Source organism: Aptenodytes patagonicus, chromosome 7 (assembly GCF_965638725.1).
Source record: "Aptenodytes patagonicus chromosome 7, bAptPat1.pri.cur, whole genome shotgun sequence".
Lineage (NCBI taxonomy): Eukaryota > Metazoa > Chordata > Aves > Sphenisciformes > Spheniscidae > Aptenodytes > Aptenodytes patagonicus.
Window position 1 is genome coordinate 12,461,332 of NC_134955.1, and position 27,663 is coordinate 12,488,994.

General features: G+C 37.8%; 1 protein-coding gene across 2 annotated transcripts in view; it reads right to left on the bottom strand.

The window, feature by feature from the left end:
* The window catches only part of AMPD3 (adenosine monophosphate deaminase 3), a 37,886-nt gene that overhangs the window by 5,500 nt on the left and 4,723 nt on the right, over nt 1-27,663 (bottom strand). For both annotated transcript variants that reach the window (XM_076344001.1, XM_076344000.1), the window contains exons 3-14: nt 25,835-26,030; nt 25,194-25,359; nt 22,752-22,971; nt 20,115-20,244; nt 9,054-9,248; nt 8,676-8,807; nt 7,631-7,794; nt 6,308-6,434; nt 5,296-5,459; nt 3,093-3,213; nt 1,420-1,593; nt 177-287 (exon numbers count right to left, since the gene is read on the bottom strand). In XM_076344001.1, the coding sequence (XP_076200116.1) occupies nt 177-287; nt 1,420-1,593; nt 3,093-3,213; nt 5,296-5,459; nt 6,308-6,434; nt 7,631-7,794; nt 8,676-8,807; nt 9,054-9,248; nt 20,115-20,244; nt 22,752-22,971; nt 25,194-25,359; nt 25,835-26,030 (1,900 nt within the window). The remainder of the gene's footprint in view (nt 1-176; nt 288-1,419; nt 1,594-3,092; nt 3,214-5,295; nt 5,460-6,307; nt 6,435-7,630; nt 7,795-8,675; nt 8,808-9,053; nt 9,249-20,114; nt 20,245-22,751; nt 22,972-25,193; nt 25,360-25,834; nt 26,031-27,663) is intronic.

Below are 27,663 nucleotides of genomic sequence, written 5' to 3' on the forward strand. Positions count from 1 at the left end.
CTTTTTTTAATGTAAGACTGCATAGCAGATAGTTTGTGAATATTTCTGGAAAAGAGGAGAGGGATGTGCACAAATACATCACATAAGCACCTACTATTCAATTTTCAGACTATCAACTTCTCAGTTCCTACTTGCCCTCATATTCACAAAAGAGATTTTTTTTCAGCCGTAATTACCTTATCTGACAATCCACTCTGTAGTACGCTGTTTCTTGCTATTTCACACAAGTCACAGGTACTTAGTTTCCACACCTGGGCTGCAATAGCGTATTCTTCCATGAGAGCTTCCTGTATCACCAAAATATGTTTAATATTAAATTATATGTAAATAAGATGTAAATGGAGACACATACTCATTACTAATTAAGGAATTTATACATGCTCTTTAGACAGCTGTGAAAAATTAGAGGTTTAAGACTTTAACATCACAATTAGTAATGAACAGAACTGTTATTTCTAATTTCCCAAGGGCGACTGTTAAATAATTAATAGGCACTGGGTATCCAGTTATCTTAAGTCTAGGAAATTGCAGCCTGCAGTCCAGATCCTTAGAGGCATTTATTAGGCAATTTCAAATGAGATCCCAGGGTATATAAACACCTTGGAGGATCTAGTCCTAAATCTTTAATGAATATGTACACAGACAGATAGTAGGGCAATTTCTCACTTCTGACCTTCCACACAAGACGGCTGGGTCTGACTCTAGTGGGCTGTCACAGCTGAGGATATTCCACACTATGTGTAACTCGGCTGGTGCTGCATTACACCCATGCGGAAAGCCCCCACAGAAGCTCTCTGTCTTTTCTAGCAGAGACATGTCATGGGCCAGAAGCAAGCCTGGGTGAAGCACACCAGAGCTCAGCTTGTCCTCAGAACACAGACAATTGAGCAATGTACAGGCCACTCTAAGGCACAGCATGACTCAAGTCCATGCCGACCACAAAATTAGGACATCAAAACCAGTGACCAGGCATTTCTACCCTGCCAGGCCACCCAAGGGCAAGAATCCGTTTCAGTTCACTGAGCAAACAGCTCATACATCATCTTCAGAGATTCCACATGGTGTTTTTGTAATGTACTTCCCCAGATTTATTAGTAAGGAAACTGGACTTTCCTGGCACTCTAGAGGATTGTTTATGAAGGCTCAAACCTCCCTTCAGCCTCATCCTTCATTCTATACTTCAACAGCCAACACTGGAGAGGCAAGAGTACAAAAGAAACATAATTAGGAAATCAGACATTTCCCTCTGAAACCTAACAGTGAGTAGTAGACTGAGAATGAGGAAGAATAATGAAAGAAGTGAGTGAAAGACATGAAACTTTATATCCTAAGCAATGATATAAAATAACTTTCAGGTCATTCTGGGCCTATGTGGTACTGTTGCCAAGTTCAAAGACGAGTGCTTTTTGCAATTCTTACCTTTGTATAATGAAACTGCATAGGATCATCTGTGGAGAGAGAGACATGAAGTCCCTTATGTAGAAATTCCCGTAGTGGATTCTTTGAGTACTCCAGGAATAGGCTGTTGTTACTAAGTGGCGACATAGCAATGGGTATTTGTGCAAGATAATAAAGATACTGGAGGACAGGACTCTGCAAAACAAAACACAGTCAGCATTAATGGTACTATGGGATAATGAAAAAAAGAAGGATTTCCTTGGATAAAATGGAAACAGCATTACAGAGGGAGGACTAAGACCAAAAAAATTTAGGTTGACACTAAACTCTGACTTCTTTAGAAAATATTTAAAAGTCTGAATTTTAAATGTTACTCATCTTCATAAAAATAATTTACATTCTTCAACATATATGTAATCTTTTTAAAAATATGGTGACTAATATTACTGTAGATTAGTAAGTATATATGACTATTAAGGACACTGCATTTGATACTAATTGCATACCTTTCCCCCAAAACCTGAAAGTCACAGATAACAGATGCGTAAGAACTACTAAGCAATTTGTTATTTTCAAAACTGCAGTCCAATAGGTAAATTTTAGGAGCAGAAGTTTTCATTTATTAGAAGTCATGTGTTGCTGTTGGACATAATACAAATTATCTGTGGTCACCTCATCTTTATTACTATTTTTGGCTTAACCAACCTGTGAACGTAACAAGTGCCATTATTATTATTATTATCTGCTGTGCCAGGTTATTGCACCAGGTTAAGCAGGAGAGAGTGAAGAGGAGAATGCTTTGGTCACATACAGCCTTAGTACTACTCTGTCTGGGTCTAATTTTAGGAATTACTGGTTCCGAGCATAACATCAGACATGATTTTAGGCAAAATTTTTCTTTTTTCTTTGTTCTTGGATATGTTGAAAAACAGAGAGAATTTTCCAGCATTAACCAGAAAATCCAACATACAAGAGAACTCTTTCCAAAAAATTACAATAAAGTCAGTGTAAGTCTGCCACCCACTGACCAATTATTTTAATTACAAAACGGTGGCCTGGGGATGAGTTGCATGATGGTTTTTATTAACTGATACACCAGTAATGATAACGTTTGTCCTGTCATAACAATCAAGTTGTATATGAAATATTGCCGTGTTATACAGCTATGTTAAATTTCTTGATCAAGTGATCCCAGTTACTCTAGATATAAATAACCAAAACCTTAATGAACTTCTGAATGAACCTTGAAGTACAGGGACGCCAGTCAGGGAAAATGACCTTTGTCCCTGTACAGGTTTCTAGGAGAAACTAGAGCTTTCCTTAAATTCTTCTGGACCTAAACCAGGGAGTAGTAACAAGTCTAAGCAGTTTTTTCCATATAATTTTAGCTCTACTTGGAGTAACCGAAAACAGGTGCCACCAAGTCCTTGACATATCTGAACAGTTGATCTTCCCTATAAAGACATAGCTTTAAAATACTCACTTAGGAAAAGCTGTATTTTTGTAGCTTAAATAAGAAATAGGAAGTTCAGTTGAGCTTATTTATTTCTGATCAAAGTGAAGAGTTACTTGTGCCTTGCTAAGAAAATTAATTTTGGGCTGCCCAGATAAAGTCAATTTGGTGACTGCTGTTTGAACCAGTGACTGATGTCTAAGCAGATAGTCATTAGTTTAGGTGAGCAACTAAGCAATACCTTCTTCAAGAGCAATCCGTGGGAAATGTTGTCTGCTGTCAGAAAGGCTGATACAAGGTGTGTGATAGACCCAGCTTCTCCACAGTGAGGTCGAAACAGGAAAGTACACATGCCTCTTTCCCTGAGGAGATTAAAAGCAAGTTCCACTAACAGAAAATGCACTGTTCTTCATCTATTTTGTATATAATTATCATTAATATGGGAATTTAAAAAAAAAAATACTAAAAGTTACACATTCTCATACAGTTTGACGTGACATCTAATCAGGCCTATCTGTGGGCTGCTGTCAAAAGGGGCAGGTCCCTCTACCCAAGCCCCTTCCACCACTTGACATATTTGTGTATTCCTTCTTCTTTCCTTCCCCAGTTACATCTCATTTAGCAATTGTTTAGCTATTGGGTAAACAGTTTTTGAACTGATTCCAGTTGAGGGAACTAGCAGATGGAAAGGTAAGTAAACTGATGCAACCTGTGGCTGCATAATTCCTAGATTCAAAATGAGGGAAGAAGTGGAAGCATATTGCCAAGAGTTAGTTAACACTACCTAGTGTGATGACAACCTGCCATCTCACCAGATTAAATGCAGCATAAAAACACACACTCAGTAGCACAGAGATGATCTAGGAATAATCTAGACTTCACACTATAATTTCTAGAACTTATTTTATTTTTATCATCTATATTAAAAATTATGCTGGGTTTTAAGTTATAATGGACCCTGTTATTCAGTGCAGACAAATGTCCCGTAAGTATCTGGAGATGTTCAAAACAAAGAATTTCAACAAGGATTGCTAGAGTGTAAGGCTGTTCTAGGATGGATGTTTAGTAATGTTTCTCCTGAAAATGGATGTAAGGATGTAATCCATCCTTGCTGACTTGCTAATACTACCAAAAGTATAAAACAGTCTTGTAATGGACTGGCTGTGGTGCCTCAGGTACTCAGTATGTTTAACAGGGTGAACAGTTTTACTGACTCAGTGATGAATTGTGTCATTATCTCACCTAGCTGTAAAGAATATTTGATGATTATCTAGGGAGATTTTCAAACAGTAGTTGAAACGATCTTGAGGTAAAAAAGAAATGCGTTAAGTTCTAACAGAATCTCTGTCTTTGAAAAAGAAAAAAACACAGACTACAGAGAATGTAAAGGAAGTCAGGAGAAAGGGATGACTTAGATATCTGCTGTACTGTGTCCTTTCCATAATAGAACTAAAACTAACAACTAGGCTTGTTTGTTGCAGGTACAAGGTAATTTAAGGCGGATGTTTTTATTATGAGTTTTGATTATATAGGGTGGTAGAGAAAGAAATGCTTGAGGTAGCAGCGGGAGAGAAGAAATAACATTTTGAATGTTAACTTGGATAAGACCTGTTAAAATGACAAATCTGTGCACCTCCTATAAGAAAATCCCAAAACGTTTTATAAATAATAATGAACCAAATCCTTGCAAGGTAAGTGATGACACCGTAATAACAATGGATAACCTCACTGTGCCTCAATTTGAGTCTATTGTGCAGATCACTCAGTGAGTCAGCCACAAAGTCAGGAGCAAAACCTCAAGTTGAATTTCAGGCTTTACTGAGCCTGATGCCAAAATCTGCTTTTACAGTCATGATCTCACATTCAGTGTCATAACTCCCTGCATTACTTGCCTAGACATCGGTCTCAAAAATAGTAAAACTGAATGAGTCAACAAGCATGCTAAAGTAAGTTAGCTAGATGTACAGTTTATAATTATGTCCTCCTTTGTCTGTCTTTGATAATAGTAGCAGCCCTTAAACCAGTTATTTCACAACATAACTTTATATCTTTTAAATTGCCAGGAGATAGCAAGCTACCAAGAGGTACATTAGATTTGCAAATCCACTGTGAATCCAAGCAAAGGCCAACAAGTCAGTTTTGTGGGGTTTCTTCTTCTGTTTTGTTTGATATATTCGGGTTTAAGGGATTCACAAAACAAAAATACACACAAATATCAAACAAGATATTAATCCGATGCCTTTACAATTTCCAAATACTTCATTTGAATTCATTTTGCAGTTAACGTTTTCAGAATAACTCATTTACTCCTCTTGGACTCTTTAAAATAATTCAAGATAACCTTTGCTTCAAAAGATATATGATCTAGACACTGACTTAGATTGGGACCAAGATTATTGATTTTTCTTTCTGGAAGCTTGTAAAAGAGAAAAATTACTACTTACCTCCTAAGGTTGTTTAGCAACATGATGTTCACATACATATAATACAAATAATAGCTATAAGGGGGATTCTTCTCACTGCTCCAGAGGTCAGGGTTAAGGCTCTTGTCAGAGAACATATGGCCACTATGTTTGGATTCATCATCAACACTGTCAAAGCCAGTCACCTGGTGGGAGAAGAGATGCAGAGAAATCAGTGTTTTCAAGAAGCAAACTTCAACGTTACTTACTCTTGCTTCAGGACTTGCTTGTACAAAGCATCTAGTCCTCTTTCTTCGTTTCCCTCCTTATGCTAGCAGTCCTGCTGCTCTGCCCTCCTACCACATACCATGCAGACAGCAGGAATAATGTGTTTTCTCAAAGGAATTTTCACCCATTTTTTTTTCTTCTGAGACAAATAGGAGGCCCAGGTGCACAAAAGCCTTCAGACTCCTGTGGGGGGGTGTAGGTCTGTAAGACTCCCTCAGATCCAGATTATAACCCTTTAAACTCATCTGCTTTGTTATTTGAAAAGCAGCTGAATGCCAGAGGCTCCCAGAAAACCTCAGAGTTCTGATTTGGGGCATACTCAGAAATGTCTCTTTTAATCATGTCCCAGCAGCTACATCCCCACCTCTCTCCTGAGTCCCATCACGATCTACACAATGCTTCCTTTCAGTTGCCTCCTTTTTGGAGGCCAGTCCCAGAGGCAAGCTCAAAGTACACATCCTAGATCACTATGTTCCCGCTGCACAAGAGCATGCAAACCTTTTTTGGTCATTCTTTATAGAGAGGATTACTGAGAGGACAAACAAATAGCTGTTGAGCTGTTTCAGAGGAAATAAACGGCAACTATTTGACAACAGGATCTTACTCAGGCTATTATTACATTGTATGTCAGGGCTTTAAAACAACAATACAAGTAACCTATGGAGGAGGAAACTTTTCTAGTGGCTGGAAACAGCTGTGGATAAACAAAATCTATGAGCAGGAGAGGATCCATTTCATGCGAGACAGAAAATCCAAACATACTTACATATTTGAGGAAAAGGTGCAATTCTTTGTGGTCTTTGGGATTGATTGTTGCTTCAAACAAAGGTACAAAGATGTTCTCCAACATCTTCCCAAAACTAGGCAGAATATTTTTTGACCTAAATATGTCACTGAAGGGGAAAAAATAGATACAGATGTGACCATTCTTTAATCAGCTAATATTTTTCCTCCACTTCCATATTTTCTGTTATTTGTGTATATTCTACAGCTTCAGTTCTACCAGGATTCAGAAATTAAAAGTTTATGTTAGGGCAGGGATTGTCTCTGTGCTGTTTCCTGCACTGCCTGGCACTCTGCTTCATCCAGGCTCTGCTGAAGCTCCTGAGTGCTCCAAAAATAGAGACAGTATGCAGGGGTAGATGCTGTCTCAAGAACAGTGACCCTTCCCCTTACAGCAATCCAAGTACTAATAGGAGAGATGATAAGGAATCACCTCTCGTGAAAGATTCTGTTTTCCAAAGTCATAACTAGTCCAAATGAAAGTAGAATGTTCTGCTTTAGTGAGCCTCTCAGAAAAGAGGGACAGTACTTCAGTGTGTCATTAAGTGCATGACTTAATCAAAGTGTTGACTCCACTATGTACGTAAGAAATTGCTACTTAAGAAATTAAAGGAGAGAAACTTTCTCCCTAATGAGAAACACACTCTGGGGGATATATGCGACCATGACAGCCTTTCTCTACTCATATTCCAACTATGCAATTTCAAAACACGAAGCTCAGCTATTAAGGCTGACAAAATTATCATGGGAGACTGTATTACAATATACAGTATTAGAAACAATGAACCATTTAATAAAGTCCCAAAGGATGCTTAAAAACTAAGAAAAACTGCTACTGATTTAGGCTTGCAAATCAGCAATCTGGGTTGCGTTTCCGAGTTCACTGTCATTTAGTCTCTGATGTTGAGGAAGTTTGATGGTAACAGTTTTACAGAGCATTTTCTATTCCTTTACGGAATTCAAGAGTTGATTTATTTTCATTACTAAATTGTATTTTAACTTGCCTTCGAATGCAACTTAATTTCACCCAGTTGTAATTTTTGGTTTTAATATCTTCAGACTTACAAATAATTTACAGTAGTTTTGAATAGCTTCATAAAGAGTAGATTCAAACCCCATCTCCTGTCTTCCACCCCCAGACTGTCACAAAAACTGCAGCAATGGTCAAGAATAAATATCCCAGGCTGTTAATTATACATAGAACTACAGGACAGCTCATAAAACATCTAAAAAATATCAGAAGTTAAAACAAATCATTGGTATGATTTCAAACTATTAAAATTACCAAGAGCTCCTGATTACTTACTAGATTCTGGGAACCTGAATTATCCAGCGCATGTTAGGGGAATAAACTTTATGCTTAATGAACCATTTTGCCAAGTTCAGCCATTCATCTGGAGACCGTCCATAAATGGATAAGCGGGGTTCTGTATACTGGTACTTACTTTCTTCTAGTTCACGGGCTACTTCCTATTAAGTAATAAATATATTTGCTTTAGTATGGACACTGAAGATCATTTACAGCTAGTAGTATATTTATCATTATACTTTCCTCAGACCAGACATAACTGTATTGTCACCCTTTAAAGTTAAAGGGAATCTCTTGTCTATTAATTCATTATTTTATTTTAGGCATCTAAATATTCTACTAGCAAGCTATCTCAGATAGCATTTGAGTATAACTAACTGTAACACTTAGATTTAGAGGACAATATTCTTGTGCAGTTATTACTAACACCTTTGTAAGACATAGGTTTAAAATCGGTAAATCAGAATTATACTATTTAAACTGTAGTAAACGACTACATAAAATATGCAGACCAATGGAGAATCTGACCCAGAATCCGTGGTAGTAAGCAATTTTAAGGCTATTAATTTTAGACAAGCACTTCTATATATGTAAAAAGAGCTGACATCTAGTTCATGAAAACTACTAATTCTTTTGTTGTAAGAAATTAATTTGAAGCCTGTGCATGCATGTGCAGATATAGATTTATGCAGAGGTTCTTCCCTAGCTCCTCCTTCCCTAGCAGCTACCACTAGCCAACTACATCCTAACAAAATATTAAGCCAGTGAATTGATCCTTGGCTGCTCTCCATTAGTTTGAAACTGCACACAACTCTGCTTTAAACTCATACACAGGTTATACATATGAGATTCGAACTCATAAAATTATTTAGAAAGCAGCAGTGGCTGACTTAGCAGAGGTCCTTCTCTGATGAATTGCTAGAGCAAGCCCAATACTTGGAATCACTTAACCATAGTGTTAAGTCTAGATACAATTATCACATCACAAATCTTTTACAAACCTTCATTTCTCTACAGCTGGAAGAGCTTGAAACTTATTTACCTTGACCATACGAGCAAAATATTCACCACCAATGTAGTTCTCAGTTTTCAAATACAAGTCCCTCAGCTCACTGGCACCAACTGGATTGTACTTGGAATTGAATTTGTCAAAGCGATGAAATGTTTGACGACCCTGGAGGAGGAAAAAACCCAAATAACCATAGTTTTAAGTACACACAATAGTTTATAAATTAAATTGCCTAGCAATAAAAGGCACAGAAAAGAAAAAGCCAACGCTAACTTACTTCAAACATGCAAAGTAGTGCATGAGTTCAAATTCTGATTTAATAAGTTATCATGCAAAAACTGTAGAAACCAGAATTTCACACTTAGAAAACTTAGCTTTTTCTCATCTATTTTGTTATTTTAATAGACTTACTGCATGGACATCTAAAGAGTCTACAGTGAGGTCGTAAGGGTCCATGTGAAGGCTTTCGAAAACTTGCTTTAAAGTCATCTTCTTGCCTTTTTTCTCTGCAACAATCCTGTCAGGCTCCGTTTGATACGTGTGCTTAATAAACCTCAATAAGTGTTTCTGGTTCATGCAAGCAGCAGCATGGATATGAGTATCAACCTGAAATCAAAAGGTTATTCATGCTCATCATCCATATACATAAACTTAAATTAGCAAAGTATCTATGTCAGTAACAACAATGACTAAAGCCTTCTAAAATATTCCTTAAGTAACAAATGGATTAGTGCCTAAGCAAGTCAAAATGTTTCAGAACCCTGAGATTTTGGGTTTGGAGGAATTATTCAATAAGCAGAACTATAAATAAAATAGCCCTCAATTAATAGTTTCCTATTTAAATAAGAAAATTTTCAACAAGTTAAGATGCATTATAAGTGCCAATCACAGACCTGGGTTCAGATTAAATTTGATACTTCCTTAAAGGACAGTCTGATCCTTTAGTATCCTTTTATTTCATCCATTAATCGATGATGTCTTTCTAGTTATAGACTGCAGTTATAACCATCCTCTCTGACTAAAAGGACCTGAAATTCTCAGCCATTGCCAAAAGCATAATTCATTTTTGTATTTCAACCACATGAAACATCTTAGGTCACCAGAACTGCAACATGTACACGTGAGAGATTTTTGTCACTATTTTTTCAAAGTTTAATTATAATACAGCAACTCATAATGCTGACAGATTTTTCAGTTTCTTCAGATCTCTTCACACACTAAGGGAAGTGCAAGCTTCACAGAAGGGCTGAGAGTACTCCTCCAGTTTTGTGTTGAAGTCCCATTTTAAAAAAAAATTGACAAGAACCAAATGGCTTCCACAGGTATGCTTTTCTTTTGCTCAGAAGCTTGCACTGTTATTTGAGCAGCCTATATTAGAACACAAACCAAAGAAACAACTGATGAGATTTGGGGGTTTGTTTGTTGATTTAAATTTTCCCTTCAGTATGTGTAATTCCTTAGCTGCCTCCAGCAGGTATGTAAAATGAATCCATTGCAGTTCCTTGCAGTCAAGGGTTTATTATCTTAACCACACCAATAAAGAATAGAAGAAAACCAGGTATACTCCCCAGCTGCTTCTTGTTTGAAAAGGCAGGTGATACTAATTGCAGCTCCTAAGGACCAAGTACCTGGAAGGGAAGAATAGGCCTAAGCTAGGACAATGGCCTTAAGGAATCTAACAGCACAGCAATATCCAGTATGTGGAGCAGCAGAGGTGCTGCTCTAGGGTCCATTTGCTTTGAATTTCCTTGAGAAATTCTGATTGAACAATAAAACAGCCTAATGCATGTCCTCAGCAAGACAATGAAATTACTCTACCAACAAATTCCTATCAATTTAAAACCAAAACAAAACAAACCACTGTTCTGATTAGATTTCACAGTTGACACATAATGAGCACAACGGCCCTGGGGACAGCTTGACAGACTCTGAAATTGCCTTCAAGTCCAGACTGCCAAATCCTAGCAGAAGCAGTGTCAGCTCACCCAGAAGCCGCAGTGCTGCAGCCTGTCTGCTAAGCTTCCCATTTTCCTCCAGCCCAGGCCCTACCTGGACATAGATGGCCGTGAGCACAGGGATGTGATCAGAAGCAATCGCCAGCTGTCACTATTTCTAGTATCTGCCTCGTGCACCAACTGCCTGGTACTGGAGACAAGTCCTACAAGACCAACTGGCAGAATGGTTCTGCAGAAGGAGTAGGAAGCAAGATAGTTTGTAATACAAGTTTCAAGATGATATATTAACAGGGACAGGATGGTTCAGATAATACGCCTAAAAAGCACCACACAGTACTGTCCTATATATTGGCAGGAGATTGTTTGGAATCATTGTAAGTAACACTTTACCATGAAGTCTTACGTGAAACTAGTGGAAAGGGCTGCCCTAACTCCTCATACAGAGTAAGAAAGGAGCTTCAAAGCAGAAATAAAAAATAATCTTGCTTCTGCACAACACTCGTAATGCAACCGTCAGAATGCACCCAGTTTTGTTGTTTACATTTAAAGGTTTAAAAACCCCAAATACTGACAACATTCCCAAGAAATGTCACAAAAGGAAATGGGAGCTGGAAAACCCACACTGCCACCTGATTGTAAAAATGGAACTTATTTGGCTTTCAAGGTGCAATTTGAGAGTTAATTTGATCAACTGTATGCCAGTATTTGTACATCCAAAAGAGACCATGAGGCAGAGAGGGGGCTTTTCAATCTCACAAGCAATGACGTAACAAGATCCAAAGGTTGGATGCTGACATTAGATACAAGTTCCTAAAGATACTACATTGGAACAGTTTGAACCCACTGCGCTGTGCTTTTTAAAATGCAAGTAACTAGCATTCCCAGGGACACAGTCCCAACAAGAGCTGAGTAGCCTGTGTGCAGGAAGTCACACTAGAAGGAATTCTCAGACAAACCAGCTGTAAGGAGTCACTGAACCTACACCTCTGCAAGGACTCTCATCCAGGACTCTTCTGTCCAGGAAACTGCAAACATGGACACGTACAACGTGAGACCAGTGCGTTCCCCTTTGCGTAGTGACTATGTCTGCAGCTTTCAGATTCCACCAACAGAAGTAGTTGATATCCTGATCTGCTTTTAAGGATAAGTAGGAAACAGATCACGGAGCACCTGAGTAAGTAACAGCCATACTCCTGCAATGTAAACCTCAGCTTATGCTATGACATACAGTCCACAGAAATGCCACTGTTTTACTTGGCACACGTAGTCATTTAATTTGCAGTTTATACATACAGAAGTTGTTGCAGCCTTCTAAGGGTAAATCTATCTCCATGTGAATGTTAATAGCATAACTAAAGACCAGGATATAAACTGAATCCTGAACATGAACATTTAATTGTTAATCACTGCCTAGTTCAAATATGCTAGACACTTTAAAGCTAAATGAAAAAGCAAGAAACATATTACTGTCTCGAAGTACATTACTAATGCACAGTAAACAACGCTGTGTCTAAAATAGTAAAAACAGCTCTACTTAACATATTATTACACTCCTCAGAGTACTTGTATAGACATTTGAACCCAAATGCATTATATATATGCTTACTCAGGTTAATTAAAAGTCTTCTGTTTTAGAAACAAATACTGTTTACTACAAACTACTAGGCTTGGTCAATTTACATGGGAGAGTGAAATAAGTTAATAGATGCCCTATAAGCTCTAAACATTCAGGAAAAGCAAGTCATAAGCATAGAATACTAGGTGTAGGAAACCTGAATAAGTGTAATTTATTGAATTTCAGAATGCACTAGTTCCAGTGGTGGCTCAGCTATTGGAATTAATGAGTCTTGAAAACAAACAAAACAAACCAAAACACTTCCTCTTTATTTAAATCAACATGAATTCACTACTGTTAGGAGGGCAAGGACAGAAAGGAAGGAGACATTTTGTTTCTTTTGTTTGCTTGTTTGCAAGGATCACATGACACAGTAGTAACTGCATTTCTTTTAAAGTCCTGCTTCCCTTTGAGAAATAATTCTCTCAAGTGTGCCTCTGCAATTCAGTAAGCTCCTGTGAAATCTTCTCCAGTCCCCACAAGCATATCACACATAGCTCTATAGCTGAGCTAACCACATCAGGCTTATTCTCTGAGAACCAAGATTTTCCTTTTTTTTTTTCCTCCTCCCTCTCCCTAAATATATTTATTTCTCAAGAGTATAAAAACTTTCCTGGAGTCTCTTTCACGCTTTTTCCACTGAATATGCAGTACTTTGGCTACCTTTGTTAACCACCTGGAATATTTTGACCTTTAGGTAAGCAGCAACTTCAGTAACAACAGAAGTCTTACAGATAATCACACAGCTTTTTATTCACTGTTTTTTAGAAGCAATGCAACTTTTTGGAAGGTTTTAATGACTTAAGCTTTGACCTACCCTAGCACATAATTAATTAGTGTGTATGTTTTTGTGCATTTTCACAATTCAGGGTACAAGCCTATCTAAATGAAGATTCTAAACACAGAATCCTTAGACATAGCTTATATGGTCTGATTTGGTTAGGGATTTTTTTAAATTATTTTTATTATTATTATTATTATTATTATTACTTTCATTTAAAATGTTATCATGCTAAGAAATTGTTAATAATTTCATTGTTATTTATTATGAAAGGCATATACTAGAAGAATTTGAACAGACTGAGTTCATATAAGGGTGACAAATGCCCCCTTTGCCTCCTCCCTCCCCCCAAAAAAGACAAAAACAGTCCCATTTTAAGCTGTTATTATTTTGTTCTTCATATAATACATGAAGTAAGCTGAGGCTTTTCTGGGCCATAAGTAACAAGCCCCTACCACAAGGTCTATTTGCTTATATTTGCAAACATTCTGCTTGCATTTCCAAATTTGTTACAATGCCACTCCAGCCCAATATCCCCTTAGTGGAAAAAAACCTCGGCTGCATGCCCTTAGCCAAATTTCCTGCTGCAGTTCTTATTCTCCCCTCCCCCCAGGAGGAAACCTTTTACTCAAGGTCACATTAATCTTCAATGAAAAGAAGAAACACAATGACTGACAGAAGCCTATCTTGGAACACATAACATGCCTTCAATGAACTCACCTTTTTAACAAATGAAAACAATTGTTAACGCAAAGGTTTCCTTAATTCTTTTAATTCCATCATCTCATTCAAGCAATGGTGGACATCAGTTTTCTTGCAATTAAAGGATGGTAGAATTCCCTTCACTCAGCAATTCTCCATGTAATGAAGCCAGCCTGTCTTCCTCTGCACCTTCTCAGTTCAGGCTAGCCCTTTTTTTTCCTTATTGACCTGACCACCCATGCCATTCCAACTGCAGGTTTTGTGGATGAAATGCTTGGACTTCTCAGTCAAGATGGTTACATCTGTGTACAACTTACAGCTTGAAGGAGTTCCTATTGCCCTCCAAATCACATCTCACCAGCACCAACTTCCCTAAACCACCCTGACTCCCTCATCTTCTTGCATTGCTTCTCTTTCCTTCCACTGTCTCTCAAATCTCCAGAAAACATCCATCTCAGGTCTATTTTATGGATGCTTATCTGTGCATATCAGAAATAGTGTTGCACTGAATTAGGCCTATGCTCTAGATTCAGAGCAGTAAGTGATAAATACAGCAAAAACAAATGCCAAGGGCAGCCCTTTTAATGATATTGAACTTTTCCAATGCATAGATTAGTAGTATCCACAGCTGTAAACTACCTGATTTTCTAAACACATGCACTTTAACTGGTAAATACTTCTATCCCAATAGCTATGGGCTTCGTGAACTTGACACTGAATACTCTGCAGCCTTTACTTCAATGCTGGATTGAAGGGAAATCATTCCACATCCCACTGCTAGATTCCCTGCTCACCAACGTATTCATACTGCATTTGCTTTTCAGATAGGATGCAACAGCTTTATACAACGAGCTTGATTCTTTCCTTGCAGCTCTATAACAGGCACGAGAGGCAGAAGACACAAAATACTCTGCCCTAGGGTAGTGCAGCAATGCTCCTGGCAGCCGAAATACTCCCTAGAGCTGGGCAGAGCCCCTCAGGAGCTTGTCTAATTCATACTTAGGCCATTCAGAGCAACCCAGAAACCAGGAGAGACAGGAGATATGAATCCCTGTGTCTCCAGCTTCTTGTTTGGCTGTACTCATTGCAAAATGCACAGAATCAAGCCGTATAATGTTTATATTCACAGAAATACTCTGCTGTGAAGAGAAACAAATTTTTTTTTTTGTTCTTTTAATTACTATAAGAAAGGATAGAGGAAAAGCTTTCCTTATGGTCTCTACAGAATTTCTGCATTATAATGATTGATGGCTTTCCGCCTGATCATTTTGTGCTCACTTGCAAGACTGAGGGTAGACACAAGAATTTACCTCAGCATCTCTGCAAGATAGGTGGGGAGAAGTAGTACGCAGTGCTTTGAAAGCACAAAATACAGTTTTACTGCCAGGTAACAGTGTTAAGGCATGTAATGCTAACAGAGGTGCACAGAGGCATTACAGTCCTTTGAATCTGATGCTAGCCCGTAAGTCTTCCCATTCACTATCACTTTTGGTTTATATGATGAAACTGAATTTCATCACCAAAGTCAGTAAGTAGCTACTGGTGGGGGGCAGGGAGAAAAAAAAAAAGCAACCTCAGAATGAATCAAAGTTCAGGGAAGTTAAGGTATAGATTCACTGTTCACTCACGAGGCTTTTAATCATATGTTTAAGAAGCAGACATCTGTTAATTTCATTCAGTATTTTGTGAGATCTATAGAATTTAGAAGTATATAAACCCACTCTAACTTCCGTTCTTAGAAGTAACAAGTAACAGGTATTTCAACCCTGTGGTCACAAACAAAAGCTAGAATTTACTTCCTTTTCATCTAACCAATACTTAAAAAAGAAAAAAAATCCGTTGCAATGATCTAGACCAAATGGTATGTCACGGCAGCAACCAGCTATTGCAACACAGAATTCAGCAGGGCTGTGTAAGCCACTCTAGAAACTGCATTCTTCCATGCAAGTTACCCTGGCCTGAGGCAAAGCTCTGCTGCCACACGAGGCTAGGCACCTGAGCTAGTGAGTCTATAGGCAGAAGAATATGATGTGTAAAAGTCACTGCTATGACATATCATAGAATCATAGAATCATTAAGGTTGGAAGAGACCTCTAAGATCATTGAGTCCAACCATCGACCCAACACCACCATGCCCACTAAACCATGTCCCTAAGCACCTCATCTACACGTCTTTTAAATACTTCCAGGGATGGGGACTCAACCACTTCCCTGGGCAGCCTGTTACAATGTTTAACCACTCTTTCAGTAAAGAAATTTTTCCTCACATCCAATCTAAACCTCCCCTGGCGCAACTTGAGGCCATTATCCTCAGGTTTGGTTTGCTGACACACTGAAATAATGGCTAAAGAGAGAAAGAATACGGAAGGAGGCTTAGGCTGTCATTTTTTCATCTTTAGAAAACTGTATCAAAGCTATTTGCAGTGAAGGACACCTGCCAATGCAGTACATAGATATACGTCATAAAGGTAGCAAATACATGTTAGGTAAGCAAATATCTTGGGTTCACCTTTAAAAAAAAAAAAAAAGGCAACAACCTCCCCCCTAGAAAGAACAATAGAGACAAACCAAAGCTCCTAATAACAAGAACAGCTCCAAGACCAAGAAAGCACAGTAAATGCCTCCTGCAATTAGCAACATTTTAATAGAAGTAAAATAATATTCAGGTGTAGGTCCTTTACTTTGAAGGTGTATTTCAGCTAAAAACCTGAACTATCAGCTCTGAATTATCTGAGGCTGTTGGGCACAGCGGTCTATTGGAAGACCCGCTCAAAAAACCTCAAATATTTGCTTTGGAAGGCAAGACACCCTAGTACACAAAGGCTAAAATTCAGTTCTGAGTTTGTGTGCTGTAGAGCCAAACTCTTATTACTTAATTTCATCCTTAATGCAGGCAACCCAGGAGTTATGTGGAGAATATGTGTGGACTGCACTTTGCTATGCATGAGCTGGAGAACATGGGAGAGCCTTGCTGATGGCAGACTCAAGAGTCTTCTCTAAAGTTAGAATTCTCCTACATAGACAGTTGTCCACCTCCTGTGGGGATCCAAGTGGAGCCAGCCACTGTCTTACCACCTGTGGATTCTTGTCTGTCTAGAGAAATATTTGTCTGGTTATTAAAGGGCAATTTTCCAGTTCCAGCTTGATCAGTGCAAAACATATCTTTGGTTGCATTCTGGTTAAGTCCAATATGTAAGATATACACATATATTTCCCTTATATAATAGCAGCCTTATCTTGGGATTTATTAAATAGACAAGCTCACTGGAGGAGAAGTCCTATTAAACCAGGAAAAAAAGGGGGAAGGGGGCAGGAAGAAGGGGAAAAAAACCCCAGTAACCTTCAATTGTCATGCCAGCAAATAATGCTGGCCAGCTTTCTACTGTACCTTTCTAAACGCAGTAATACATGTTCACTGATTGACCTTGCCACTACATTCATAACTGTTTTCATTTTGGCATTTTCCATCAGTTACTTTGGCTCTTTTATATAAGCAAACATTGTACCAGGATCTCCACACTAGAGTCTGAGGGATGTAATAGACAACTTCACTAACAGCTCTTTTGGGAGGTGAAACTTTTTTCTTGCTTTCCTTATGAGCAGTATGCACTGTTGAGGATTGACTAACAGCGAGACATCCTGAAAATATAGACCCTAGAAGTGTCTGTTTCATATTATAAGTTTCACTGCCGATACTGTTATTAGGGAGGAAGCACTTCAGGGAAGTTACAGATCCAAACATTACTTGAGTTAGCAAAACATAAAGAAAAGATTATTTGGGAGCTTACAGGAACTCTATCTACAATGCAGTTTACTTTCCATAGAGAGTGCTTCATAAAAATAGTACTTGTAAGCTTGCTTCATAAAAATACTACTTTAAGCAAGATTAACTCTGTGCAGCAAGAATTTTTAAAGCAATAACTAGCAGTAGGAATGATCTCTGCCAAAAAAGAGCAAGCTTGTTCCTGCTCTCTTGAATTTGGGTATTGCCAGAGGAAAAGTGATACACATTTTGTGCTTTTGTACAACATGAATCCATTTGTAGATTAGCTTATTTAATAGTAGATAATTAGAAAATAACTAAGATATGCCCAGAGACACTGAACATTTGCTTTTAAATCAAAAGCTGAACTTAACAAGTACAATCCTGTTAATTACAGCTTCTCAGTAATCAAATTGATTGTCTAGGCAGTTACCCAATCCACACCTCTGTCCTTCACACCTCTCAGTCACCATGTGTTTTATTACTAATGTCTCTGTCAGCTAGTGAACTGTTTTACCTGAATGTGGCATGGAGTAAATATCTTAGAATCATAGAATCATTTAGGTTGGAAAAGTCCTTTAAGATCATCAAGTCCAACCGTTAACCTAGCACTGCCAAATCCACCACTAAACCATGTCCCTAAGCACCACATCTACACGTCTTTTAAAATACCTCCAGGGATGGAGACTCAATCACTTCCCTGGGCAGCCTGTTCCAATGCTTGACAACTCTTTCGGTGAAAAAAATTTTCCCAATATCCAATCCAAACCTCCCCTGGCACAACTTGAAGCCATTTCCTCTTGTCCTATCACTTGTTACTTGGGAGAACAGACCAACACCCACCTTGCTACAATCTCCTTTCAGGTAGTTGTAGAGAACAATAAGGTCTCCCCTGAGCCTCTTCTTCTCCAGGCCAAACAACCCCAGTTCCCTCAGCTGTTCCTCATAAGTCTTGTTCTCCAGACCCTTCACCAGCTTTGTTGCCCTTCTTTAGACACGCTCCAGCACCTCAATGTCTTTCCTGTAGTGAGGGGCCCAAAACTGAACACAGTATTTGAGGTGCGGCCTCAGCAGTGCTGAGTACAAGGGGACCATCACTTTCCTAATCCTGCTGGCCACACTATTTCTGATACAAGCCAAGATGCTATTGGCCTTCTTGGCCCCCTGGGCACAATGCCAGCTCATATCAGCCCAGGTCCTTTTCTGCCAGGCAGCTTTCCAGCCACTTCCCCCAAGCCTGTAGCGTTGCATGGGGTTGACACTTGGCCTTGTTGAACCTCATGCAACTGGCCTAGGCCCATCGATCCAGCCTGTCCAGATCCCTCTCTAGACCCTTCCTACCGTCAAGCATATCAACACTCCTGCCCAACTTGGTGTCGTCTGCAAACTTACTGAGGGTGTGCTCTTGTCTAGGGCTATGCAAGAAAACTGTCAAGTTAGGAGTCGAGTCTCTGCCACTTGAGTCCTGCTTGAGTGAATTAGCTAATAGATCCTCCCATCCATACACTTAACAGATAAAAGTGTGAAATTCATTAGAATTTACCTAACAACCCATCTGCTTCTAGCCTTGTGATAGACAGGGGTACAGTCATCAAACACTTCTGTTTAGCAGATTTTGTATTTGACAGTTTATTACAACAGTAGCAAACATTCAGTAGCCAGCACACTGGGCACTATAGGGAAAAGCCAAAAGGACTTTTTGATGTACTAGCGCTAACCAAAACATAACAAGAGGGATTAAAGTACTGATCTAAACCCTGAAGTTACAAAATAAGGACTACCTCTTCCAGTTGCATACAGAAACAATGCAAAATGGACGTGAAGTGGTTAAAAACACCAGCAACAATTACTGCTTTGTGAAGAAATCTCACCTATCAAACTGAAGCATTCTCTCTCCAGTAACTTCCTCTTAACTTCAGGAAAGGGCAAACGAAGCAGCGTAACACTGTTGCTTTCATGCTTTGAAGAGAATGCAGCTCCCTTGGGTGTGACTATGTCAGGAAATGACATAAGCTCCTTGATTCCCCTACCTGTCTCCTAATTACATCCCAGTGTATCTCAGAGGCAGCTAAGAATATAACTCAAATAACAATCTTTTTACTTAATATTTCACATGATGGCAGCATGAACCCTCAGTTCAGTTTCTGTGGGAGGTCTTTTTTCTTTTGACATGTATTTAAACACCTATTTTCAATATGAAGTGACATTTTTATCCAAAATCTATACAGCTGTTCCTACTACAGTCTAGTATGACTTACCTACATGAAAGCAGGAAAATGCATTTGACTGTCTTTAAGTGAATTAATTAAAAAGAATTAAACCTCCATGTGGATATTTTTATTCATAATCCCAGTGAGCTTCATTTGATTAACTGTTTCACTCCTTTAAAGCAATCTACATACAATTAAGCCCCTTTGATTCTGAATAAGTAAACAGATGAGTTCAGCATAATCCATTTAACCCACTTATATTCAAGTTAATTTTCCTGGAATCTTCCCATGTAGAAAAATTTTAATATTCTTAAAATAACGTAATTCAATTGAGTGGTATGCACACACCACTTCATGCATATTATCTACACCTCACACAAGAAAAGCAAAATTGCTGGAACTCCTACTAAAAACAATGTCATGCCTTTAATCCTTTTCACGCTTACCTTTCTCACATTATAAAAGTCTCGATGGGGATTACTCTTTAGTTCTTTAAATTCCGACATTTCATTCAACATCTCATGTAAACTAAATTTAGATTCTAAAAAGTTAAGCCGCCGATGACAATATGTTTTTCTGTAAAAGAAAACACAAAAATTAACTGTAACTTAAAACTATTTGTATTTCAAGTTCAGAAAGAACCTGAAAGTTTTCACAGTAAAAACAAGTATTTTTTCTTATGTAGACCAAGACAAATCCATTCTTCTTATCCTACTGGTTAACAAATACATAAGGCAATATCCAATATGATTTCAGACCAAAGTGATTAGTGAAACCTCCAACAGAACTCTATATAACCGTGTTATGTCCTTTAAGTTGTCGAAGTAGTTATCACTGTATCTGTGCATAAACTGCAGTTCTTTTAATAATGACCAGAGAAAGCATAAAACCTATAATAAAATGTAATGTCAATTGCTACTACTCTGAAACTATACCTCCAATAGAGCAGATCACCTCATATATAACAGAAACAACCTGTAATCCAGACTTACTCGCTATAGAAATAATTAAAAAAAAAAAAAAATCCCCAAAGTTTATTTGCTTTTTCAATGTGAATATAAAAAGGCAAGGTAGGATCCAATATACTTTCTTTTTTCATGCCTTAAAAACACATATATTGTGTAGAAATACTTTTTTTCCACAATAATTTGTGTTCTTAGAAAAATCATGCTTTTTTTGTTCCTGCTTGCCTACTCCTGTCTTCACTTTCATCTTCTGTTATGTTTCTCATTCTATTTTTAACCAGTGACATGGTTTTTCTCTTCACCATCTGTCAATTCTTACTGAATCTACAATATTTTTGTAGCGCTATTAATGTAATAGCCTTCTTTTTTCTGCTTTATTGTTCACAATCTCTCCTCAATGGGACACAAATCCCATTATGGACTTGAAAGTCCGATTCAAACACTGCCTCACTGTATCTGATGCTGATCAAGACCCGTTTGCCCGCTGCAGGAAGTCTTTGTTGGCTTATACTATTATTCAAGACACCGGAAGACTGAGGAGTAGGGCTGAGATTTCACCGGTTTAAGAACAGCGAAGATTAAAGAACAATGGGTTCTTGATCTCCAAGCACCCTATGTGCGATAGACATAAATGACAGGAAAGTACTTGCTGCAAACAGGGAAACAATACTGTATAAAGAGCTTATGCAACAGGATTACTGAAAAGACTTTTTCCTTTTGGTTTGTGTGTATTTATTAGGGAGTGTGAATCAGCCTGCAAAAGGTTAATATGAAGAAGTGAAAGGAGCAGATGACTGTTCCTACATTCACAAAGGTGCTGAGTGTTCTAACATGTCCTACCAAGGCCCTTGTTACTTACGGCTTCCTGCTAAAGACTGTTAACAAAAGCTGCAAAAAGAAGGGTCCTCAGTATGACTTTTGTTTCAAGTTTTTCCTCCTTGTCCTTTAATCTTCTCAGTATCTGTCTCTTGGAATATAACACACTGAAACTGGAAATGCATTTACCCATTGCATACTGTAAACAAGCATACTCAAGCTAGCTTTGATTTGGAGCAGGAGTGCTGATAATGCTGGTGGAAGCATAGGCTTTTGCTCTTGAAAAAGTGCTTGGGGAATGGGACAGTTCTGTTCAGCCCATCTGCTTTGCCACTATCAATGCACAAGACAAACAGATTATGCTGCACATGTCAGACACAGACTCAAAGGGGAAAGAATGCATCAGGTGTGACTAACTTGTCACATTTTAAGTGATGATCTCTCAAAGGCAGAAGGACTAGGAATGCAGTGCTGGCAGGCAGGGCAAATCATTCGGAAGAACAGTCCGGGTTCCTGCTTTGTTCCATCCTAGGGTGGATTCTTTTGCTTTCCAGGTGTTGAGGCCATGAGAAACCTTGAAGTTTCCAGTCCTCAGCTGGGAAGTAAACTTAAGAACTGGATGCACATGTTTTTGTTATGCACTCGGTAAGGACATTGCTTGTCATGAGTGTGTCAGTGACTGTACTAGAGTTGTTGTATTTCTGGGTTTTAGAGATTTCCCAGGAGTTTGATGGTTCTAGGAAATTTCAGACCTATTTTGCTTGTGCATGCGTGGATCAGTTTTGCAGCACATGAGCAGTTAATTCACATCTGGAACAAATGAGACTGAATATTTATGTTGCTGAGCTGTTCTGTATGCTCTACATATGCAGGTTTTCTCTTCATGCAGCAAAAGTAGAACAGACATGAAGGAATTCCAAACAACTGTTCAAAAACCTCAAATTCAGCATAGGCCAAAACAAAATAAAAAAGGTGAGGTTCAAGTTTCAGTTCCCATGCCTCAAGAAGTTTGGGTCAGATTTGACTTGAATGGGAACACTTGGCCAATTTCTTGCTTTTCTGTTAACTGCTTCTCATTTTTCCATGGTTGATGCAAAGAAACTAAAGAAATTAAATATAGCCATTTGTGGGTTTTTTTTTTCCTTTTAAGCCTTTCTGTGATGCATTAATGCTTGAGAAGGGCAAAACAAAACATTCCTGTAGAATGAGTATGTTGAGGAATTAAATATCACAAAAGTGAGAAGTATTAAACTAGAGGTAACCAGCAGCCTGAAGGGGCAGAGAAGAAAGAGAGAAACATACGTTGGACCATCTGCAATTAGAGCAAGTACGTGGCTCAGGTCAAGGGTATAGGTCTCCAGGTCAGGATATGGCAGACTCCGAGGCTCATTGAGTTCCATCATTTCTTTGTTATCATAAACAAAGGGAATGCCACCTTTTATCTTGACAACATAATCCAAATTGTCTGGAGCATCATCAAGATTGTAAGGATCTTCATTATCTTCTGGGGGTGAATGGAAATCTGGAAATAAATTTACATTACATGTAGAAGAAATAACTTACACAAAAGGCAAAATAATTATAAAAAGGACTTTCTGCTTCTATAATGTTTCATTTCTAAAAGATCTTAATACTTTCATTAAAATCACATTCTCAGTTACTATAAAAGATCTGTTGTTACAACACAGCTTTATTCTGACAGACTTTAATTGCAGTCCCTCTCTAAGCTAAGTGCCTACCTTAATTCAAATATTATACATTATTAGAGTTCTCTGAACCAATGTATAAATAGATTTAATACTATTCTTTATTAATGTATCATGGCACAAGTTTCAAAATAAGTTTCCAGAAGTATTTAAATTAGGATCGTTGAAAGTACAGTTGAGATTTTTGAACAACAAAATAATTGTTGACTTCATACCCACCTTCATTATTTTCTTTTCACCTTCCGACTCACTAGTAATTTTGGAAGTTTGTATTTAAGCACACAGTAATGCAGCTGTTCTCATATTGAAATGTCAATCAGACAAGAACAGGCTGTGCCTTACTTTTTCACCTCTGCTCTTCCCACAATCCAATGAGCTAGACTAGTACGTACTAGGATTGTTTCCTCTTTCTCTCAGCCACTAGTGAATATACTTCATTCATGGTAGAGCAGGAAATAATTTAAGATTCAGTGTTTCTCACTCTGACCAAGGCAGTGGTTGGTTTGTAGGTTTTTTGGAGGTTTGTTTGGTTGATTGGTTTTGTTGTGTTTTGATTGGGGTTTTTTCATTTGTGTTTGTTTGTTTGAGTTTGGTTTTTTTTCCCCCCAATAAAACACCTTATTTTTGTGTTTAATTGCTTTTGAATACCAGAAGCACAGTTGCTATTTGTTCAGTACAGTTTTGTAATCCCTCTACAAACTTACAATATTTTTTTTTCTGAGAATCAGGTAAACACACATACTTCTGGGAGATTCAGCTTATGTGAACACTCAAACATTATCACTCATGCTAGTTAATGTTCATCGCTTCTTTTACAATATCTTACTAATGCAACTAGCACAAAATAAGTGTCTCAACTACATTTATGTCAACTGCACTACATTCTTGGTCTCAGTCTTATCACTGAGATTTCTTCTTTTACCTGTTCAGTTACGCCAAGACAGAAAAGTAATTAACCAGTCCTTTCATTCATCTAGAGCACCTGAATGTATGTTATAAAGTGATACCATTCTTATCTCTAATATTCATAACTATCCAGCTCAAACTTGTGCTAAGACATTGTGTAATGAGATTTTATTATTTATGTTGCAAGTTTAAAATCATAACTGTAAAAAAGTTATTAACCTAATAATAGCTTGGAACTATCTCCCTGGCAGCTGTTCCAAAATATCTTTCCTGTCTTGAATATTCAGTATACTGTCCTCTTTACACTTTTTCTGTATTACAAACACTTGAAAACACATTAATTCACGATCTTTCAACCACTGAGCTAGAGGGTAATTGATTTAAAATGTCACTTTATGGCCGAGAATACATTGCCAACAATATGGCCACATCTACAGTGGCACATCTGTACAGACCAAAGGTTGCTCCTCACAGGCTAATCCAAAAACTAGCAGTGCAAACAGTTTAATGCACAAGCAAAGCTTTCAAGACACAATACACCTAAGTGACAAATATCATTTGTGACATATATAGTGGAGAATATGTTGAACCTAATAAGCCTTGTTGAGAGATCTGAGTTTATTAATCCAGGCAGAATGCCCAACAAATATGACTATACAGTTTCCAGCCTTGACCTGGTAAGTGTACCATGCCTGTGAAATTACTGACTCAGGGCTTGCTAACTCGTATGTCTGTATCGTGCTTCAATTTACAATGTAGATGAGCTCATAATCCCTTTTATTTCAGCATGCCAAGATCAGAAGGAATGACTTTTCACTTTAAACCATATCCATACATCTTTTTCCTGGAGGAATACAAGTGTACTACTTACCATCCCATTTGCTGCAAAAAAAAAAAAAAAAAATCAATGGGCATCTAGTATGTTTTTTTTAGCTTTTGACAGCTTCAAAGTTTCAGATTAGACACAGGATTTACAAAACTTAGGTCTGTCAGTGATTCTCCACCACTTACTAACAGAATAAATTACAGAGGCAAAGACACTCAGAAGACATCATCACAAAAATCCAACTTACTTTTACTACAGCAGTGCATGGATTTAATTCTATATTTTAAAAAGAAGAAGGATATTCACCTGGATACACTTCATCTTCAACCTTCCATTTTTCATCTTGCATGCTACACAAATACTGAGATGTTGTTCTTGGGAAGCGATGGTAGGCAAGACGTGAATACTTTTCTCGAATGAGAAGAGCTTTCACCAGGCTCTTGGCAGCTTGTTCATAATCATCAACTGTAACCTGAAAGGAAAACCTGAATAAATACTGACAAAAATAAAACAGCAGTTTTAGCAACAAACTGAATCCACACTGGTAACAAGGAGACTGAATTTCTAGAAATGTAAGTGTATGTGGCTTGACCGTAAGGATCTTACCCAACGTCTCAGGAAACCAGTGACAGAAACAGTCCAAATACAATGTGCAAAACACACACACACAAATTTTTTTCTCCTACCATCTATTACCCATTTATTTAATGCCCAATTATGTTTTTATCTATTCGATTTATTTTTTATGATAGGAAGTATAAAATGACCTGACCTTGACTTTTAACTGTTTTACAAATCAGTGTTTTCAAAAAGCAATTTACAGTTTGTTGCAGAGAGCTGTAATATACTGGCATTCCACACTTTATATACTAATTAGCTGCTTGTGGTTTGGGATTTTTCTCACCCCTAGATACAGAAAGAGGGGGAAAAAAAAAATGGTTTCTTACCCCTGCACAGTAGTCCCCACTAATTGAAACTCTCTGAAACTCTGGTACATCATATGGCACTTGGACTGGCAGAAAAGCACTTGGAAGAACTGGCGTTACAGGAGACAGAACAGGATTGGCCGATGGTGCTTTCCATTCTTGAGACGGAATTTGTAATGACAAAGACTGGGATCGAATCATCTTGAAACTTTTCTTCCTAGGAATTCATGGTATAAAGCATAAAATAAGCCATGGTATAAAACATTAAATACACTGGAAAACTGATTACAGCAAAGAAATCATCGCCTAAGAAATTTTACAAATGAAATCTCTCATACCACAGGAAAAATGTTGGTCACAAAATATTTGTGCTTTTAGCTTTTTTTCTGTTGACATTTCACATGCTATATGCTATACACAACTGCACTTACCCTCCACATGAATCCAATATGCCATAGTTTATTTACAATTACTGTAAGATGCCCTAAGGTTTGTTTTGTTTCACTTCTTACAAATTCAGTTTCAGCAAGTCACTGTATAGAAGGAAAATATGATCACTGTGCTTACTTTAGTAGGAGTTGATCCTTAAGAGACTGGTAGCATCAGAATTCATGAAGTATCAGACAGAAACAAGTGAATGTTACATACAGTAAGTCGTTATAAGTTATCATGCTATTACACACACTTTTCATTCTTCCCAAAATGTGCAGGATTTAAAAACTCATCTAGTTGTCAGACAAGACTATGCATCAAAATTTCATATATAGTCATTCGGTTAAACTTGTAAGAAAAAGGATGAGCACATAGTTATTCGTTAGGCAGTGTTTGATGAGACTTGAGCAAAAGGCTAATGTCGGTTATCAGAGTAATAACATAGCACGGCTTTGACATGCAAGTCCATTCCTCCCCTCAGGGCACTACATGGCTAACTTTTGGCCTTTCTCAGCAAAACTGTGATAGATGTGTACCTTAGACAAACCAGCTAAAAAAGAATGCTGTATTTTTCAGTGAAGTAATCGTAATACCTCAAGTGAAGTTTTGGAATATCTCTAAAGATGTAATTAATTTTCCTTACTAAGTTTAAATGTATTTTAAATATTTATATAATAAATAGAGATAATGTTATAAACTACCTGTGATACCACTTTCTTTTGCACTGTGGAAATACTCCCTCGTTTTATAAACTAGATGCCAAAACCTTAAAATGTTAGTAAGAACCACTAAGAGAAAAAGGAATACTGGAATACTCTCTCTCTGGAAGTTGCATATTACTTGTGTGACATTCTGAAGAATAAGAACATGCAGTGCTGGTACGATTAATACCCTATGACCAAATTCCATCCTCTCTTAAGTACTTGTAGCCGCCTTTGAAATCGGTATGAAATTCTTGAAAGGCAGTGTTGGATCAACTGCAACTGAAAACAATAGAAGTTTTACTCGTGTAACTGTCCTTGAAGTACACTTCAGTCCTGTAGGACAGGGATGAATACTTGTTCTGTTCCCACATGTAAACAACATACATATAATATCCCACTTCCCACAGTTAAACTTGTACAAAACTTGAGATACAGTTTGACAGAACACATTTCTATAAGACAATTTCCCAAATTAAAAGTGAAACTTACTAGTTCAGGAGGAAAGATATACCAAATAGTTGTTTGAATGAAAACATCTAGTTTTCCCTTCTGTGCTTATTTATGTCTATGAACATGCCAACTGGAAAACCCACTTGCACAATTCAAAACCAAAAGTCTCAGCCTGTATCATCAGTGTGTCATACCTTAATTTAACTAAATTGACTCTTCTCCCTTCTGTACCAGAAATATGATGCCAAACGTTGCCCAACTGAT